This window comes from Phyllostomus hastatus, unplaced genomic scaffold (assembly GCF_019186645.2).
Source record: "Phyllostomus hastatus isolate PE091 unplaced genomic scaffold, TTU_PhHast_1.1 phas_contig_147, whole genome shotgun sequence".
In the NCBI taxonomy this organism is placed as follows: Eukaryota; Metazoa; Chordata; class Mammalia; order Chiroptera; family Phyllostomidae; genus Phyllostomus; species Phyllostomus hastatus.
In genome coordinates, this window is record NW_025333603.1 from 4174782 (window position 1) to 4195281 (window position 20500).

The 20500-nt window shown below is 36.3% G+C and overlaps 1 protein-coding gene across 2 annotated transcripts in view; it reads left to right on the forward strand.

Moving 5' to 3' along the window:
• Positions 1-20500, forward strand: part of USP24 (ubiquitin specific peptidase 24) — a 137171-nt gene that overhangs the window by 37540 nt on the left and 79131 nt on the right. For both annotated transcript variants that reach the window (XM_045858191.1, XM_045858182.1), the window contains exons 4-16: positions 3311-3454; positions 4172-4294; positions 5239-5274; positions 5622-5687; positions 8963-9028; positions 11180-11254; positions 11839-11997; positions 13121-13235; positions 13432-13535; positions 15885-15992; positions 16195-16290; positions 16383-16544; positions 16745-16789. In XM_045858191.1, the coding sequence (XP_045714147.1) occupies positions 3311-3454; positions 4172-4294; positions 5239-5274; positions 5622-5687; positions 8963-9028; positions 11180-11254; positions 11839-11997; positions 13121-13235; positions 13432-13535; positions 15885-15992; positions 16195-16290; positions 16383-16544; positions 16745-16789 (1299 nt within the window). The remainder of the gene's footprint in view (positions 1-3310; positions 3455-4171; positions 4295-5238; positions 5275-5621; positions 5688-8962; positions 9029-11179; positions 11255-11838; positions 11998-13120; positions 13236-13431; positions 13536-15884; positions 15993-16194; positions 16291-16382; positions 16545-16744; positions 16790-20500) is intronic.

Genomic DNA, 20500 nt, shown 5'->3' on the forward strand with positions numbered 1-20500 from the left:
CAAAGTGTCCCAGGTTCGATTCCCAGCCAGGGTACATTCCTGGGTTGCAGGCCATAACCCCCAGCAACCGCACATTGATGTCTCCCTCTCTCTTTCTCTCTCTCTCTCTCTCTCTCTCTCTCTCTCCCCCCGCCCCCCTTCCCTCCCTGAAAATGGATGAATAAAATCTTCAAAAAAAAAAAATAAAAATAAAAAAAAAAGATATGAGTCCTGAATTCCCACAAAAACGGGGACAATGCCATAGACACTGTTTCCCCCAGCATGGAGCCAGACCTAGCACAAGGAAAGGACTCAGTAAATCCTTGTTGAATGAATAAATGAGTCTCCTGCTGTCTTGTACTTCTGGGTTTTGACATCCATTTTTGTCTCGTATTCAAGTAAATCACTAGAACTACAGATGGGTGAAGTTTGTGCTTATCTTAAAACCCAGTAAAATAAACTGTTCATTTGCAAACTGTTAACTCTCATCTGCATCTTGATAACACACTCTCTTTGATTCAAGACTTAAAAAATAACAAAATTAATTATAGGATCAAAAATAGCTTCATCTTTGAATAAAGGAGGAAATCTTTTTAAGTTTTCATTTGGGCAAGGATTATTTGGAATTGAGAATTTATCTTCATTTTGGGTGAATTAATTTGACCAATTTGTAGCTTAGAATTATTTTCAACTTTTAGGAATTCTTTTCAAATTAGGGTAGCTTTTTTAAAATAGAATTTTTATAATGCAACAAACTGTGAGACATATACTGTATGCATATATTTACAGAGAAAGAAAATACAGGTTTCTTCTGTTATGGAAAAGGATTTATTAGTGTAAGGAAAGGACCTTTAGGTCAATGATTTGCAGATCCAGAGAACCCAGTCAGTTCACCAGCAAGTTGCATTTTTGGAATATGATACTCTACCTGTATGTGGAGGTGCTTTGGAGAACTGTTTCATATTATGCCCTCAGCTGTTGGCTATAGTATAATAAAAAGTCAAGGAGTTGTTTGGGGTTTTTTTCTGTAAAACTATGAGTACAAAGGCACGCTGCAAAATATTCTTAACAGTTGTTTACTTAAAAATGCCTGTTAAAATCCCTTAATTTAGAACTATTAAAAAGATTCTCCTCCTTACCAGTAAGGCATTCTTTTTAAAATTAAATCAGAAGAGCTACAAAATTCTGTGTGCCTGTAGATTTGACTACCAGAAAAAGTAGTATTTTATACAGTTGGTCTTGGTTTTCTTAGCTGTGTTTTCTGGTATGATGACTCTACTTCTACCCCCTTCTCTAGGTTTTTCTTACAAGCTATCACAGATTTTTTTAGAAGGGTATAAATAATTAAATAGTTGTATGAATAAGATGCACAAAAGCAGCTTTGTTGTCGTTCATACTTTCTTTACCCTTCACCTTCAGGCCAGCCTGGATTCTTTATTAGGATACTGAAGCAGGGAGAGAATAGTCTGGGTGTGGCCCTAGTACGCAGTTGTGGCTACACCACAAGTGCATCTTCCGCACCAGGCACTGCCTGTCCTTCCCCACCTCTTCTGGGAGACAGAATTCTATTAAAAACTGAATAAATGATATGGCAACAGAGGGAGGAGTGCTTCATACACCTACGTTTTTGGTGTCACCATGAAACAACAAAAAATGTCAATCTTTTGTATCAGTATCAGGAGTGATCTCAGGTTCTTATTTGCTGTTTACCACTTAAACTTCGCTAGAGAGAAATGTTAATCTCTGCTTCATTTTGCTTTAATTTAATTTTTAAGTGTAGGAAGAATATATAGGCAGGCAAAAAACCTGCAAAAAAATACTAATTCATTGGTTTATATAAAAATCAGTTTTATGCCCTGGCTGGTGTAGCTCAGTAGATTGAGTGCCAGCCATGAACCAAAGGGTGGCTGGTTTGATTCCCAGTCAGGGCACGTGCCTGGGTTGTGGACCAGGTCACATCCTCAGTAGGGGGCACCTGAGAAGCAACCACACACTGATGTTTCCCTCCCTCTCGTTCTCCCTCCCTTCCCCTCTCTCTAAAAATAAATAAATAAAATCTTCCATGGAAAGTCAGTCTTATGATTATTGCTCATTTGAGCAAATAGTACAGCTAATTTGTACTTAGAAAATTGGTACTTGGAACTGAGGTTTTTCTCTGCAGCTAAAGAAGTTTTAGCTCTTTTAGGATGTTCTTGTTAAGAGCTTCTTAATGTGGACAAGATGAAATTTTTATTGCACTTTATTTTCTCTTGAAGGGAAATCTTGTGAAAACATGAAACCACCATGTCAATTTACATTACTTTATTAGTGAAATCCTTTGATTTCTCATTCTCTTTTCGAGCAGTTATTTCTAAATTAGACTTCTACAAGGAATAGAATACTGAGGATTGGGGAGATACAGTAATGATTTTAGATTCATCAATGTGCCATTTCCCTCTTTTAAACAAATCTAAGATGTTGAATATAAGATGCATTATTGTTTTATATTTTATGCTTATATTTAAGAAAAATAGCTACAAAGTATCAGTGTTACAGTGCCTTATCACATAGAGCTATTTTAGATTACTTAAACATTTTTTAAAGTTGAATATTACTTTTATACAAATGAGAAAGGGAAATACAGGCAAAATAAATTGTTAAGGTATTTCTAAAAATTTTTTCACATTCAGAGTCCCACTGTCACCTGGTCAACAGGTGGGAAGATGTAGTCCTGCTTCTGAGACTTAAAAAAAAAAGCGAAAAACAAAAAAAAAAAAACATGAAAAGAATGTGTATGTTAGAATCTGTGAAAATGAGTATTCATTTCTTAGATCCCAAGAATATTGGTTAATGGTGACAGCCAAGGTATATTAATAATAATACCTTACTATTTGTAAAATAGTTTCACATTTGTCATATCTTTTGATACTTGTAAGTTGGTAGGATTTTGTTTGCCTCTTTAGAGATGAGAGAACTGAGCCTTTGAGAATTTAGCTAAGTTTATCCAAGGCCACACAGCTAGAAACCAGCAGTATCAGGAGTTGATCTCAGGTTCTTACTCGCTGTATACCACTTAACCTTCCCTAGTAATACTGAAAAATAGAGGAGCAAATACATTCTTTTAAACTAACTTTTTTAATGTAAGGGAATTAAAGTTAAAATACAAAACTCACTGTTAACTGAAATACATGATGAGTAGCTGTACTACAGCTATGGGTCTTTTAAAGCCAGTCATCTGCATAAAAATAAATGTTATGGTAATAATCTCTTCGTTATTTGAGACTGAACTGATAAAATGCAGACTTTTTTCCTTTTCAAGTTAGACTCCAAACTGTCCTTTATGTTTTTGTAGCTCCTGACCTCAAGTGCTGTTCACAAGTGGGGTACTGAAATTCATGAAGGAATCTACAACATGTTGATGCTATTAATAGAACTGGTTGCAGAAAGAATAAAACAAGATCCAATTCCCATTGGTCTCCTGGGTGTGCTTACAATGGTAGAGTATCTGAAATGTGAAGTACTTTGTGTTGATCTTGTTTAAAATACCTAGTATCCTCTGACTTGTATTTAATGAGTCACAGTGATAAAATCATTAAAAATATTAACTTAGCTGTTAGGGTCCTTGCCTTTTATTTTAAAAGCAGAGCAATGGTTCTGCATTTTCACTTTTTAAAAAATGCCTTTCTAATTTTAGTAGCTTTTTCAGCTCCTAGACTGATTAAACAGCTTTCCCTTATGTCTCCCTGATTATTTACATCATAAACACTTTCACATAGGCTCTTTAGTTTGCTGTCTGACCTTTTCCCCTGAGCAGTAACAATAGCGCATGAAGAAGGGGCACTCATGTTTTCCCTCCTAACTTCTCTCTTTATTGCCTTTCTGCCAGCTCTACCTGTGGCAGCCCTAGGATGTCTAGAACATGGGTATCACCTGGCTTGAATCAGACCTCTCATCCTGTTACCTCCTCCTCTTCCCTCATAAGCAAATGTTGAGCAGGACAGGAGAGCACCACATTCCTCGTTTGAGCACCACGTTCCTCGTTTGCTCCTCTGTTCCCTGTACCCATAAAGCATAAGGAATGTGATTTATGCAGATACTTGAAAGATTCCATTAATAAAAGAGTGCAAGGCTGTATTTTTATCTTTTCTAATACTAATTAGTGTTGCTATAGAAATAGATAATAATAATGCTTCTCTGTTCTCTTTGAATCTAGGCTTTCAATCCTGATAATGAATACCATTTTAAAAACAGAATGAAAGTGTCTCAGAGGAATTGGGCAGAAGTGTTTGGAGAGGGAAATATGTTTGCTGTTTCACCTGTATCTACTTTCCAAAAGGTAAACATAGTTTTGTTTCATCTTTTTATAGAGAAATGTATTGAAAAAGATTTTCTATACTATAAAAATAACAGTTTACATGGAAGGAATAAAACAGTCTCTGAAAAATGACAAATATTTCATATGGCTCATAAAATTGCTAACCTTTTTTAAGATTGTGTATTTTTCCATAGCTGTTAACTCACATCATAAAGAATTTTATACATCTGAAATGATGTTTGGTGAAATGAGAAATTACAGGATAACATCAGTGCCCTATTTAGTGAATTTTCAGAATGCCAGTTTAATGGCTGCCCCAGTTTCTAGAGATGTTTGAGTGACAAGAGCATTTGAAATGACAAATCATACCTAAAAAAATAAATCACATGTAGTTTTCTTTTAAGTTTCATAAGCATTAACAGTTTTGTCTGGGCAAGCACAGAACCAGTACCATCTTTTCCGTCTTTACAGCCCTGCAGTGTGCTAGCAGCATCACACCCACAGGAGTGCATAATTTCAGCAGCCCCTTGATCGCACACTGTGCACACTGCTCCGGTTAACCGTTGAAAGAAGTCAATTTAGTAGATAAAAAAACTTGTCCATCGCTTTAGCAGAAGTACAGGTTTAGTTCAGCAAGAGCATTTACAGTGTGTGTGACATTCTAGGTTTTGGAGACATATAAAGAGTGATATGATTCATAACTTACAGCATAGTGGATAAAATACGAAAACAAAAAATTACTTATAATAAATAATAGGTACAATTAAAATAATAGTCTCATAAACTCCTAAAATTATCATAGTATTGTTAGAGATGCATGTTAAGAAACATTTTGAAAAACCTTTCAAAACATTGTTCAAATTTTAATGCTTTTTTCCCAACATTTTTTTAGAGTAAAAGAAATACAAGGGTTGATGGAGACATTTTTCTGTTGCTATCTTAATTTCTATTTTCTTTCCTCACAGGAACCACATGGATGGGTTGTGGATTTGGTGAACAAGGTATGTAACTTTCATTAATAACTTTTATTTTTATTTTTCTAACGAAATTTCCTAGAATTTGGCATTTTAAGTGAATGGCAACTACAGAGAAAATCAGAAATTTTTCCAAGGGAAACAGGTTGTATAGTTCCTTCCTGTTTTATGTACATGATGTTGATGCAGATGACCGTCAACCTTAGGACTTAGCACATCTCCTGCGGTACATCCTAGGAGCAGTGGAGCACCCCTCGTGATGCATCTCCAGAGCAGTGGTGGAGAGCACATTGACAGAGTAGAATGTCTGCCTTAGTTCCTTGCTTAAAATATTGATGCACAGCGTTTTAAAATTAATGTGTACCTTTTTTCAGTTTGGAGAATTAGGCGGATTTGCAGCAATCCAAGCCAAACTCCGTTCAGAAGATATAGAACTTGGGGTAAGTTAAACCACACTGTGTGCTTGATGTGGAAGTTCACTTTATATTTATGTTGGTATGTAACCTAACGGACATGGTCTGGACACACTAAATTAATTTTTAAAGTATAGTTTAATCTTTACAGAAGCAGCTTCCTAGATTCTAGTATCACAGAAATGTTTTCTCTTAATTATAATAACCACATTTTAATTATTATTATTATTTCACTAATTTCCCTTTGCATATGGCATTTTGCTCTTAACTTGTGGTGGTTACATGAAATTATCTTGTTATTTAAGGACAGTTGGTATAATGTAGCAAGTATTTGTGTACATAGCAAGTTTAGCCTCTGTAAATTCAATTTATTTCGTAGGACTAGCACAAATAAAATATTTTAAGGTTGTTTAATAAATTTCCTGGTGTTACAGAAATTTATAGATAACAGAGGGAAGTAAGAGGAGCTGAGAGTCATCCCTCAGGTGCATTACCATTATCTTCTGTCAAATTTATTTTCTCAAAAAAGTTAATCTTGTAGTTAGGGGGAATAACTTTAATTTTGCGCAGATTGCTGACCTGTTTGTAACTGAACGTACTTTACTCTGTTCTCTAAGTAATTAGTCATTCAATTAAAAATGACTTACGTACTTGCCAAGTACAAGGCACTGTGTTAGCTACTGTAAATAGATCAGAGCAGAAAATGATGTAATAAAATAAATAGTTGAGTGCTGCAAATTGTGGTTAGAGTAGCATTTATTTCTGGGGGACTATGGCATGAGGGAAATAACAGTCAAAGAGAGAGACCAATAATATGGTTGGTAATAGACTGACCCTTTCTTGGCACCCACTGCTTATTCTTAAAGATCAATGTCTGCCAGATTATAAATATTTCCACTGACACTGATCGGGAAGCCTCTTCCACCTTCCCTGAAGATTAATTAGATTGTTAGGCTGTTGTTTTGATTCCCATTGAATGGATAAAGTATGTTACAAATGACTTTATTGACCTAGAAGGTAATACGTAATGACTTTAAGAAGCAAAATAACACAAAAACCTGTTCTGATACAGGGTTTTATCCAGCTTGTTCCTAAAGAATTTGCTGTATAGGTCATTGGGTGATATCAGAAGTTAACTTCATTTTCAAAAAAGGTTAAAACACTCAATCATTTCTTGCAGCGTTAATTTATTTAAAACACAAATACAGAGCAGCCCAAAGTTTCTACTCTACTTGGATGAAAATTGACTAAGGATGGATACATAGGAATCTGGGCTTACTCTCAGTATTTTCAGATGTCTGGAGGTTAAAGATTCCTCCAAGATTTTTTCTTTGTTCAGATCATTTTTTAGAATAATTGTGTTGTTTGTTACAATTGATGTAAATTATATTGTTTAGGTTGTATTAAGGGATGATAAAAGTCAGGCCTAGGAGAAAGATTCCAAAATTGAGATTCTAACAAGTATGAAGAAAATTTCAGGATAAATGCCTGATTTCTGACCAGTTAAGAAGGTAACTATCCCAGAATAAGTTTAGGCCATATGATAAGATGGAGTATAAATACATGATCTATTTTACATTCACATTTACATTCACATTAAATTTTTTGAAATCCTCACTCAAGGGTATGTTTACTGTATTTTGCCATACCTAATGCATTCCTGTGTATAATGTGCACCCATGTTTTGTGCATATTACACTTGGGGATTAATATGCCCATGCATAATGCACATCCTTATTTTTCTCTCAAAAAATTGGGCAAAAAAGTGCAAATTATACATGGCAAAATACAGTAGTGATTTTTTCTTTTTAGAAAGAGGGGGGTGGGGGAGACATCAATGTGAGAAAGAAACATCAGTCACCTCTCGTACATGCCTAGACCAGGGATTGAACCTGCAATTTAGGTATGTGCGTGGGCCGGGAATCAAACCCAACCTTTGGTGTGTGGGACAGTGCTCCAACCGAGACCTGGCCAGGGCCACATTAAATATTTTTGAATTTGAAAAATATTCAGGAAAAATACTTTTACCTGTTTTTTTCTCCCAGTCTTTTGTTTCTTTTTTTATGTTTATTGATGGCTACACAGAATCTTCAAAATTTGATGTAGTCTTTATTTTTCCTAATGGTTTAAAAGATCCATAACTTGCTTGAGAAATGTTCCCCCATTTCAAGGTTATAAAAATACTCATTTTATTTTATATTTTACAGTTTTATTTTTAAAACTTAGTTCTTAAATTTATTTAAATTTATTTTTATATAAGCCCTGGCTGGCATAGCTCAGTGGATTGAGCGCGGACTGCGAACCAAAGCATCGCAGGTTCGATTCCCAGTCAAGGCACATGCCTGGGTTGCAGGCCACGGCCCCCAGCGACCGCACATTGATGTTTCTCTCTCTCTCTTTCTCCCTCTCTTCCCTCTCTAAAAATAAATAAATAAAATCTTTAAAAAAAATAAATTTATTTTTATATATTGTGTAACATAGAGGTCCAATTTTATTTTCTTCCAAGTGGGTCACTAATTGTTGTAATCTTTTCTTTACTATTTGATTTGTTGGTTTTGTCATATGTCACCATCCTGTGTGTACATGGGTTTGGTCCTGAACTTCAGTTCCAGTCATTTGTTTGTCCGTTCATTCTCTGGCCATTCCCTACTGCTCCACTGTTTTAACTGTTGGTAAAGCTAATTCTTCCCACATCATTCTTTTCTCCAGTTTTTTTTATCATTCTCATTTTTCACTCTTCTGAACATAGTCAACATGTTAGGTTCTCCTGCAGAAAATCCCACCTGAGGTCGTGTATGGAATTGTGTTAAATTTATAGGTCAGTGTGTAGAGAATTTACATTTTTACAGTACTGGTCCTTTTTATTTAAGAAAATGGTATTTCATTTATTTGGACTTTCTTGTATGTATTTTAGTAAAGTTTTATAATTTTCTTCATGGGCGTCTTAAATTTTTTTTGTTAAAGGCACATTTCATTGCTTTCCCAACTGTTCTCTCCTTTTTCAAATAAAATTTTTTTGTATTGTATAATATGAACTTCAGAATCATTTTATCTAGTTCTCCAAAGAAGTTTTATCAGCATATTAGTATTATTTAAATTACATTAACTTTTTATAATAATTTAAATGGATTGACATCTTTGTCAATTCTTTCTGTTCAAGAGTATTGTTTGTCTAGTTATTTATTTGTGATTTGATCAAATGGCTGTTTAAAATTTTCTCCAACATAGTGAAGGGAATTTGTTTAAAGTTGAAGGGAAAAAAGACCTTACATTTATTCCTAACCTTCACTGTCTTTTCTCAGGCAGTCTCAGCACTGGTGCAGCCCTTAGGGGTATGTGCAGAGTACCTCAACTCCTCAGTGGTTCAGGTAAGATTGGGCCATTTTAAATTTACTTCAGAAAGTGATCTAAGAAATACAAAAAGTAATAATTATCTTTTTATCAGATTTGTTCAGAATTGTGCCTAATCCAGAGTAACTTCTACTGAAAATAATTATCAGAAGAAAATTTAAAATGATTAATAATTCAAAGTCTAGGAGACTGCTAACATTTAAGGTTATTTACCTTTTCAATTTATCATTTCATAAATATAGTTTATATGTGATAGCATATATTTTTCTTCCTTTTCTTGCCTGTAAAACAGGCTGCATAATCCCACCCCCCTTCACAGGATTGGTTAAGGATTCAGTACCATTATGCATTAAGTTAGATCAGTTTTGAGCAACCCACGAGGCTCACTAGCCAGGTCTCTCACTGCAGAGTAACAGCTTGACAGCGCATCTTGTCTCATTCCCTCCCCCGCATGTAGTCATTCAGCAGCTCGTACAACACTCAAGGCCCCGAGTGTTCAGTGTTGTGTTGTTTAAGGCCTGTTACACTCTCTTGTTTCCTTTCCATATCAACTAACAAGTTTTACTGAATAAAATGTCCCATCAAAATTACCCCCATTTATTATTTTCTTTATAAATAAATGTGTGAAACCAGTAACTTCCAGAGATTTTTTTTTTAAATAACTATAAATGATTTTAAAAGCACAGTGTCCTTTGGGGCAATGTTTTGTATGCACTATTCCTTTTTCCTAAAACCTAATTTACTTAAATTTTAACAAGGGAGATAATGCTTTTTCAGTAGGTCCTGGAAATTTTTTCTAAGTGTTAAATGCCTTCTTTAGATATCCAAGTAATACTGCAAGATTTTCAAATGAAATGGAATGACTATGTATTTCTTCATTCTGGATATTAAACTCTTTAGAAACATCTAATGTTCTTTCAACTTATTAAGCATATAAATCATTAGTTTTGTAGCTGAAACACTAAGATACAAAGAGGCAAAATAATTTGACTTTTTAATAATTTAATAAATAATAATTTAATAATTGTTTTTAATAACAGAGCCAACATTGGATTTTTAAATGCATGCTCATTACCCATGCATTGCTCCATAGAAAGAGATTTAGCATAAATATTTCAGTTGCTAATTAATACTAAGTTCTTTAGAAATTACAGGTTTTGTAAATAAGCACAGCATACTTCAAAAAGAATAAAAAAAAGTATGTGAATTTCCAACCAAAGCATATTTAACTTCATCTTCTTCTAATTATATCAAACTACCCCAAACTTAAATTCATACCATGTTCATACTGTGTTATTTGCCATAAATTAATAATTGTCTCTACCCTTTGTTACTTGTGTGATTTTGCAAGACTTACGTAACTTCTGTGCCTTGGCTGCCTTGGTTGGCTCTAAAATGACAATGATAATCATGCCTATCTCAGAGTCGCAGTGAGAAACGGCTGGCACATGCTGCAAGAGCAGTGTGACTTGCCTTTTACCCTAAGAACCCTCAGTCCTCCTGTACAATCAGTGTTAAGTGTAAGTGAAGATACTCTCTTTGGTTAATTGCCTTATGTCATTTTAATTCATTGCTAATGTCTTCTTGGCTTTGACAGCTAAATATTGTTCATTTTCTCTCATCTCTAGATAACTTTTAAAAATTTTCTTACTCAGATGAAAGTAATCATTTATGTCTAGCTACTATTTGACTCCCTGTCACATACTGTTTACAGTTAGTTGCCTGATTATACTACCAGCCTGGAGCAGTGTTATATGAGTCTCACCTATGGCCCCCATTTTATCAGCAAGCGAAAGCAGTGCATGTAACAGCATATGTTTTGTGGTCTGTGCTTATATTCATTTTTTAAAATCAAGTGCAGTATGTTTACTTTATTAAAAAATAATACATACTCATGCTTAATGTTTAAAAGCTAGTCCATGTGCCTTTGGTTGCTTTTTAAAATCATCCTTCTAAGATAGTAATTGTAGGGATTGCACCCATATAACATTGAAGAAGCTAAGGCCCAGAGTCAGTTAAAGCTTTACTGGGAAGGGTATTAGTGATTTAGTGGCAGCTCTGCTACTAGAATTGCACTCTTTTCTTTGTGAAATGTGAATGAAGTATCTCCTCTCCAATTTTAGGACAGATTCAGGACTTTTTATTAAAGTAGCACTTTTTTTCTGCAGCCCATGCTCGATCCAGTCATCCACACTACAATCCAGGACGTGCGGAGTGTGGAGGAGAAGGACCTCAAAGACAAGGTGAGTGCTGTCTCCAGCAGGGAGGCCCCAGGGCCTATTGCTCCATGGGAGCGGTGCCAGGACTCGGGGCCAGTTCACACACCATTGTTCTTTGGATTCTGGTCCCGCACAGCTCACATCAAATTAATTTCTAACTGAAAGATGCTTCTTCCTGAAGCACCAGTAGTTGATGTTACCTCAGTCAACAGAATGAATATAAGGTTCTCGTGATATTCAGAATTTTACTAACATGTTGATTTGGATAATATTATAATTTGTATAGCAGTGAAGAAGCTTTAAAATAATTTAATACCAGAAGTTTACCCAAAGTTGTTTAAAGCAATTTTAACATGTAAATTTAACATGATTTCTCTGTCTGCCTTGAATTTCTGACAGGACCCTGTCCTTTCCTTTGCTCACCCATGTTTAGAAGCAAAATGTAGCTAGTTGACCATGCGGAGCATCAGACGCCACCAGATAGACCATCGTCATTGAAAATGTCCTGTAATTCTTGTGTGCGCGTGTGTGTGTCTAAGAATTGGAATCAAGATGTTTTCATGTTTTCTTTTTTGTTTTTGTGTGCATGTATGTGTTTTTATTCAAAGAGATTGGTTAGCATCCCCGAGCTCTTGTCTGCCATTAAGTTACTTTGCATGCGCTTCCAACCGGAGCTGGTGACCGTGGTGGATGACCTGAGACTGGACATCCTGCTGCGCATGCTGAAATCACCACATTTTAGCGCCAAAATGAATTCCCTCAAAGAGGTAAGTTTTCCATTTGTTACTAGAAGACTTAAAGCACAGACACTTTCAGTTCTCCCCAAACTTGTGATTATCAATATAAAAATGCTGGGATACAAAGAAGAATAATTTCTCATAATTATATAGAAAAGAAATATGATTATATGTAAAATGCTGTATATGTTTATAATTGTCTGTTAATAAAGTGATCTTTTTATAATACAATCAAAATATGTTCTCTGAAATGTTTGGAATATTTAGTGCTTTTGTGAAATTTCCTAGAACATAATTTTTTGGCACATATTTATTTGCTACTTATTTTTTCTTTAAAGGTACAGTTCCTTTTATTCTATTTTAGATATGTGTTTACTTAAACCAAATCTTCTAACTGGGGTGGGACAAAACCAAAGTGACTGCAACTGTGATGATCTAAACAAAATAGAAATCATTTTCTGTAACTTCCCAAACTTTACATGAGCATAGTTGGTTTTGGTGAGTGACAGAGGGAACCAATACAGTTAAGTTATAATTCCAATGTTTTTCCTTCAGTTTTGTATTAATTAGGAATCTTGACTGCGAGTGAGATAAGCTCATCATAAATCATCTTAGGCTAGAGAAGTTTCATGGAAGGAAGCTGGGCTCTTTCGCATGAATGAAGGATTGACTGGCCAAACCATGTAAGGGGCAGGAACAATTAGAATTTGAGACCACACCACATCCAGGACTCTTTCCAAGTCTTAGCTCTGCTTTTCTGAGCATGTTCTTCCTCTACTGGCAGAGTGACATCTTTCATATGGTAGACATCATGGCCACAGATTGCTTCCATCGCCCTGGAGGGACTGGCACTTTCTCTCTGGTCCCAAGTATAGAATTTGGAGGACATGCCTTGATTGAAATTTGAGTCAGATGCTTATTTCTGCGCCAGTCAGCAGTGGCCCAGGAAGTATGAGCTGTAAGAATGGCTCCATACTTTTTAAAAGAGGTGTCACAAGTAGTCTGTTAACGCCTAATAACTGGCCTTTGATACATTGTAGCTAATCATCAGATGATACTGTAACACTGTGAAAGTCACAGAATATATTTATGTGAAGATTTTGATTATGCATAATTTGCACTAGTTTCAGTCACAACAACACTGTTTCTCTAGGTAACCAAACTAATAGAAGATAGCACTTTATCCAAATCTGTGAAGAATGCTATAGATACAGACAGACTCTTAGATTGGCTGGTTGAAAACTCAGTTCTGTCAATCGCACTGGAAGGTAAGTTGCTTTAAAAAAATATTGCCTAACACATAACTATAAATAATATATTTTTATAAAGTTTAAAAAATTGTTGCTTTGTATTAGCCTTTGAATGATCTTATAGAATGTTAATATTGCTTTAAATCACTAGGATCATATTTAGAAAGTCATTGTTCACTGTATCTGCCTGCCCCTCTGGTGCTTCTTCCCTTAGGTAACATAGACCAAGCACAGTACTGTGACCGTATAAAGGGAATTATCGAACTCTTGGGCAGTAAATTGTCTTTAGATGAACTCACTAAAATTTGGAAGATACAGGTAAGTTGATTAGACTTATTTTTGCCTTTTTCTGACATTTTTGTCATGAAGAGGAAGGAGAGTGAGTAGGAAAATGGAACTTCGGTCTTGCTTGAACCGCAGCAGCGCCTCTGAAATTTGTCTCACAGCTTAGAGTTTCCATTAAGATTGTGTATAAGAAGGATCCTTCTACTCATGAGGTGTGTAACTACCGATCTAGTCTAGTCTTCTCATTTGTGAGATTAAAAAATGGAAGTCTTATTGCAGCTAGATAGCAGTTAGTGGCAGAGCTAGGAATAGGTGTGTCTTTTGCTTATCATTCCAGTGTTCTTTTAACTGCATTGCTTAACAGTTTTTATTAATAAGTTTTTCCCATTTAATTCTATTAAATGAAGATGATAGTAATATTTACTGAGTTTATAGATCTTACCAAACTCTCAGCATCTGTGACAGAATCAAGTATGCCCTTTATTTTCTTTTTCCTCCACTTTGCTAATAGTTCATTCTCCCACATTTCTGTCATTCTTTCTTAAGTCCCCTTTACTATCTTACTGTCTTCTCTCTTATAAATAGGAGTTTATTTCAAGCCTTAGTCTTTTTTTTTTTTAAGATTTAATTTATTTATTTTTAGAGAAGGAATGGAGGGAGAAAGAGAGAGAGAGAGAAACATCAATGTGCAGTTGCTGGGGGTCATGGCCTGCAACCCAGGCATGTACCCTGACTGGGAATCGAACCTGCGCCACTTTGGTTCGCAGCCCACGCTCAATCCACTGAGCTACACCAGCCAGGGTCAAGCCTTAGTCTTTAGCCTCTTTTTCACTATATAAGCCTTCAGTAGTCAGTTTCATATACTCTTTGGCTTCAACACATTTGGATGCCGCCGACTCTCAGAATTATATCTCTAATTCAGACCTCTTCTTGGAGCTCCAGGGCATTATACCTAAATGCATAACTTACATGTTTACATTTGTTATCTCATAGGCATCTTGAATTCAGTATGTCCAAACCTAGTCATTTTCCAATCTGTTTTCAGTGATGGTATTATTCTTCATTTAGTTGCTAAGCCAGAAAGAAGCCTGGAACTCACCTAGGCAGTATCTGCTTAATCACTCTATCAGTCATGATCTAGTCAGGAAACAGAAACTGTGCTAGGCACTCCAAAGGGGATTGAAATCAGGGCATTGTTTGCAAAGGTGTCACTAGGATGGAAAAGTATGAGTGCTGCAACAGCCAGTTGGAAAAAGGGGCATCAAGTCCTGGGAAAGGAAGCTGCTTTTGGAAGTTCTTTCACTGCCAGTGATGAACCTGACAGAGAGGTGACACTGCTACCAGGGGTTCTGGAATCCCATGAAATGCCATCACCTGTATCTAGTCTCTGAGCATAAACTAGAAACACTTCTTTCTTCCTCCTGCCTGTTCATCTCCCAGCAGTGCCTCCCACTGCTAGAACATAATGGGAGCGCAGCTGGCAGGAGAAATGTAATTTGCAGGCTTCCAGTCTGACATTACAGAGCAGAACACAGAAAGTTTAGGTGCAAAACTGGGGGGCGAACATTCCTGGGTCCTGTGAATTTTTCTTCCCGTGTCTTGACCTTAGTTGAATACTGGCATAAAATTTGTTTTGTAAGTTTTGACTCCACACAGGTTGAGGACTAGATATAGATATAGATATAGATAGATATAGATATATAGATATATAGATATATATATAATATCCCTACTACATTCAGTGAATGTATGTGTATAGCAGATAATCGAGCAAATTCTTACAGAATTGATTTTTTTTAAAGTCCTGTCTTTTAAGTCTCTCACATGGTAAATAGTGAGACATGACAGTTGTGACTGAGGTTTAAAGTGAATTTCAGTCATAAGGATTCACCGTGGGGTCTGCATCTCTGAAGCAGAGACTTACTGTTCATGGAACCAATAAACATTAATTGAAACCATAAAATATTTGTGAGCAAAATGAAAAATGAGGCAGGTAAAACCCACAGCTGAGGCCATCAAGCTCATATGTGAAATACCAGAAGTGAGTATGTTTGTCCTGTAATGTAATCAGTTTATTTTTTTCAGCCAGTTAAAAATATTTTGTTCCCCTCTTGAAAGAATGTCAGATTGAGAATTTGATTCTCATCTCTTTTCACCCTGTATTTTTAAATATTTAATCCTGTTAGTAATTTAAACAAGGCTAACTGGTAACCATTAATAATGGTGTTTCATGTAGTCTCACCAATATATTGTGCAAGTGAATGCTGAGTAAACTAGAATGAATTTGTTTTTGTTACTGTTTACTTCTGTAAATTGCCAGGGAGAGGACTTAGGTTTTCCCAAGTTCCAAGACTTAACTTTCTCCTGATGTCTCCTTTCTAGTCAGGACAATCATCTACGGTGATCGAGAACATTCACACTATTATTGCTGCCGCAGCTGTCAAGTTTAATTCTGACCAGCTTAATCATTTGTTTGTTCTCATTCAGAAGGTATGTGTCCATTCAAACATCCTTATTTTAAAATTTTCTATTAATTTATTTTGAGGTCCCCTTCACTCTAAATTAGTAATGTTTAAATGTACTCTTCTTCGTTTATTAAACTTTGTTTTTATCTGAAGTTTAAAGTTTTGCATATTCTGCCCATTTGGTGACACCGCACAGTGCACTAATTCTCATATTTTCTGTCCTGCAGAGCTGGGAGACTGAGAGCGACAGAGTAAGGCAGAAGCTGTTAAGCCTGATTGGACGAATAGGCCGGGAAGCACGCTTTGAGACCACTTCTGGAAAGGCAGGGAAATCAAATGAATTCTTCTAGCTACAAATACTTATAGCAGTTTTATTTGTGTATTGGCTGGCTCATCATGTGTGTTGTTATTGTAGGTGTTAGATGTGCTCTGGGAACTGGCTCATCTTCCAACCCTGCCCAGTAGCCTTATTCAGCAAGCCTTGGATGAACACCTGACAATCCTTAGTGATGCCTATGCAGTGAAAGAAGCAATCAAGAGGAGCTACATCATCAAGTGCATAGAAGATATTAAAAGGGTTGGTTTACCTTTGGTCTGGTTTTGTTGTTAGAACAGTAGTACTGTTGGAGTAATTAGAGCCAAATAATTTTCCTCCCCTATTATGTAATTTAAACTAAATGTCTTTTCTGGAAGCTCTTAACTTTTAGAGTCCAAGATTAGGACATTATTAGTACTGCTTTTACCAAGTCACTTACATATCTCTTAATAATTTTTCAGCCTGGAGAATGGTCAGGTTTGGAAAAAAAGAAGGATGGATTCAAGGTAAGAATCTGTAGGTGAAACCAATTAAGAGGTATACTAATTTAATAATTCCTTTTAATAAATTACATCACAATTTAAAGATACGTTTTTGTGTTTCTTAGACTAATGTGCAGTACAAACTGCTGTTTAAATATTTATGGCCTATGCTTTATTACTTAAAGCTTAGGGAGTCATTGACTCTCAAAGGGGGAAAAAAACCTAGAATCACTTTCAGAGTAGTTTTATTGTGTTATTTTTTGTTATCTTCATAAAATTATAAGAAATTCAACTTAGTCTTTTTTTTAAATTAATTCCAAAATACAGACAACTTTAATAAGTACAGTGGATTCTAAGTAAATATTATGCCCATTTTCTCCCATAAGGGAGAAATGGAGAACGTTCATAGAGAAAGAAGGAAGAGAGAAAGAGCCCTTGGCCAGGTAGCTCAAATGAATGTATAAATAAGTGGAACAACAAACTGATGTCTCTCTCTCCCTCCCCCTTTCTGAAATCAATAAAATTTAAAATTTAAAAAAAGTGATTCAAAGCCTGGCTGGCGTAGCTCAGTAGATTGAGCGCAGGCTAGGAACCAAAGTGTCTCAGGTTCGATTCCCAGCCAGGGTACATTCCTGGGTTGCAGGCCATGACCCCAGCAACCACACATTGATGTTTCTCTCTCTCTCTTTCTCTCTCTCTCTATCTCCCTCCCTTCCCTCTCTAAAAATAAATAAATAAAATATTTTTTTTAAAAAAGTGATTCATTTGGGGCTGGCACATGATCATTTTTTTAGGTGCTTAATTCAGATGTGTTCCTAAAGTAATTCCTCTCAGGCAAGCAGTTAATGGGTGAGTGCCTGCTGCTGGGGCTCCATTTTAGAAGGAGGTAGGCTTGGGTAGTGAGTGCAGGAGGAGCTGGCCCTGTGCAAGCCCTCACCTTCAGGGCTCTGGCCTCCAGGTTCCAGTGGGCTTCCAGACCATCCTTTGAAAGGGTGGTTAGCAGAGGAACCACTGATCATTGCTGCTGTCCTGTTGCTGCAGTCCTCAGAGGTCAGGTCTCTGCTCTGAGAGGGCTGATCACAGTGTCTGCTCACTGGGACTCCCTCACTGGGACTCGCATCTGAGGTGCTACGCCCCACTCAGAGGAGCTGTGTTCTCCTCCCCGGTGGGCCCTCGGGTTGGGGTTGCCCAGACCAGATGTAAAGCCCAGCAGTGAGAGGGATTTCACTTTATTGTCAACTTAAAAGGTGGTGGTAAATGGCTAATGGCTTAGTAATTTCACTGGTGAGTCACTTTTCTTGGCTTTCACTAAGAGGTATTTCTTTAAAGATCTTGACTACTGCTCATTGTCATTGGTATATTCCGAGACTCTCAGCTCTTGTTAATAGGCTTTGGTGATTCAGTGGACTTTTAAGAACTTGTTGTGTTATATCTCTGACACTGAAATTTGAGCAAGTGAGTTTCATACATATTATCTAGCTTTAGAGATTTTAAAAGTTGTTCACAAACTGGAGCTGTTAATGCTCAGGTTATGAGGAATTACTCCTTCAGTTCAACAACATTGCTCTCTTTCTCCTCAGATGCAATTTGAATTTTTCTAGCTTTCTCAGTTCAGTGATTCAGATAATTTAGCAGCATCTGTCTTTATGATTGAAACTCATCCAGAGTTAAGAAGTTTAGATCCTTCAATAGTAAGAGGAAAAGGGTATTTATAGAAAAAGGGTCTTCTTAGTAACAGATACATTTCTTTGTGGATAATGAAGGTCAGAGCTGAAGGGACTTCTCCCAACCTCCAGGAAAATGACTTTGAAAACCAGAAAATCCTTCCTGACCTCTGTTCCTTCCTTGTTCCCACTAAGCATTACTTAGCTTTTCTACCCAGTAGCATCACCACATCTTTATTGCTTCTCTTTGCAGTCACTTCATTCCAGAAGGATGTTTCATAACAAAACTCAAAAAGTAACAGGGAGAATTTTGGAGTCATTTCGTGAGTCTTGAAAGGAATATTCTTCCTTTTATTTCCCACTGCTCCCAATAAAGAAATTCTGATGCATCATTTCATTCCAAATAATAATATCTTGCATTTATAAAGCACTTTTCAGTTGACTAAGTGCTTTCGCAGATATTCTTTTAAAGTACACGTGGCTGAAGGAGGGCAGTGGGAAGATCTGAGCCCTCTGGATATGACTCCAGGCAGGGGGGTGAATTATATACTGCCACTAAAGGTGTTTTTCTATGCTATGCCCTTTCCTGCCAGGCAGCAAGGTGGGCTGACTTGGGGATTATGTCTCCCTGCCAGGCTACACAGAAACTAAGCAAAGGGTAAGACAAGATCACCCACCTCTTACTCCCCTCCCACCCTCAGCTACCTCTGTTCCTCCAACTGATTCCCTGTCCTTCTGCTTTTGACACTCTTAAAATTCCCAAGTTCCACTGTTGTGTTCAGAAATTCCAACCTTTATTGCTTAACATTATTTCTGTAGATTCTGTCAGGATACCCTTGGCTTCCTTGGTCCTCTTTCCTTTGCTTCCTTTATACTCTCCACTGTCCACCCAACCCCCTCCATCTTATTTCACTTTTCTCCTTCAATTAAAAAGTTGAAATGTACTCATCTAAAACAAATTACTAAATCAAAAAAATCGTATTTACTCAATGAGTGGTGTTCACATATTCCTGAAGTGATTATCTTAAGAAGGCCTCCTCGTTTAGGGCCTGGCAGCCTTTCAGTGAATGTCGGTCCCCTTCCTCTCACTTCCTCCCTTTTGCCCACAAGTACACTATAATCCTCACCCGTGGTGGAGTGGCCTCTGCCAAATCACATAACTGAAAGTTAAAGTATCAAGATGTCCTCAGTACATTCTCACAGTAATGTGGTTAGCACAGGAGGAAACACTTTTTTTAAAATGTTCTCCCGTGTAAAAATTTTTACTTTGATTCTAGATAAATTGCTAAGTCTGAGTAAACAAGACAGATGAGCAAGTGGGGGTGTGCAGCTTTGAGAAGAGAGAACTCAAGAAAGAATATGAAAGTTTCTTCAAGTGTTGAGAGTATTGTTATAGAGAAGTTTTATTCAACTCAACTTTTTATGGCTCCTAAGAAGTTATGGGATGGCATGTTTCATTATGATAGGTCAATGATAGTGAGAATAGCCTGAAATAGAGTGCACTACCTCCTGAGTTCCTCATGACTAGAAATACTAGGAGACTAGTTGTTTAATAAAAACGAGTAAGAGGAATTTAGGCATAGACTTGTAGGTTAAACTAGTTGACCTCTAAGGCTTCATCTCATGTCAGGAGTCTAATTTGTACATACCATTAACTCCTACTCATGAAGCCGCAGCTCCATCATTTGATATTATCAGATATGTTCATTTTAATTGTCCACCTTAGTTTTTTGCCTCTTTTGTGAGTGGAGAAAGAGGAACTTAAATTTTTCTTGTAACTTAACAGATGTCATAGATATGATAGAATAAATAATATCTGTCCTATCTGCTAAACTTTAGAAAGGCCATATCAGAAATACTTTTTAAATTCCAGTTTTATCTGTTTTTTTCTTCGTTCATTTTGATAGTGAGCTACCTTCGAAGGATAATTTTTAATGTTGAAAAAATTCTAATCATAATTGACTTAATTGGTCATAATGATGCTTTTTAATATGTCACATTATTTGCTAAAGGGTTTATATTTATATCCTTCTGTTTGTCATCCTTTTGGAAGGTATCAGTTTGGGCCTAA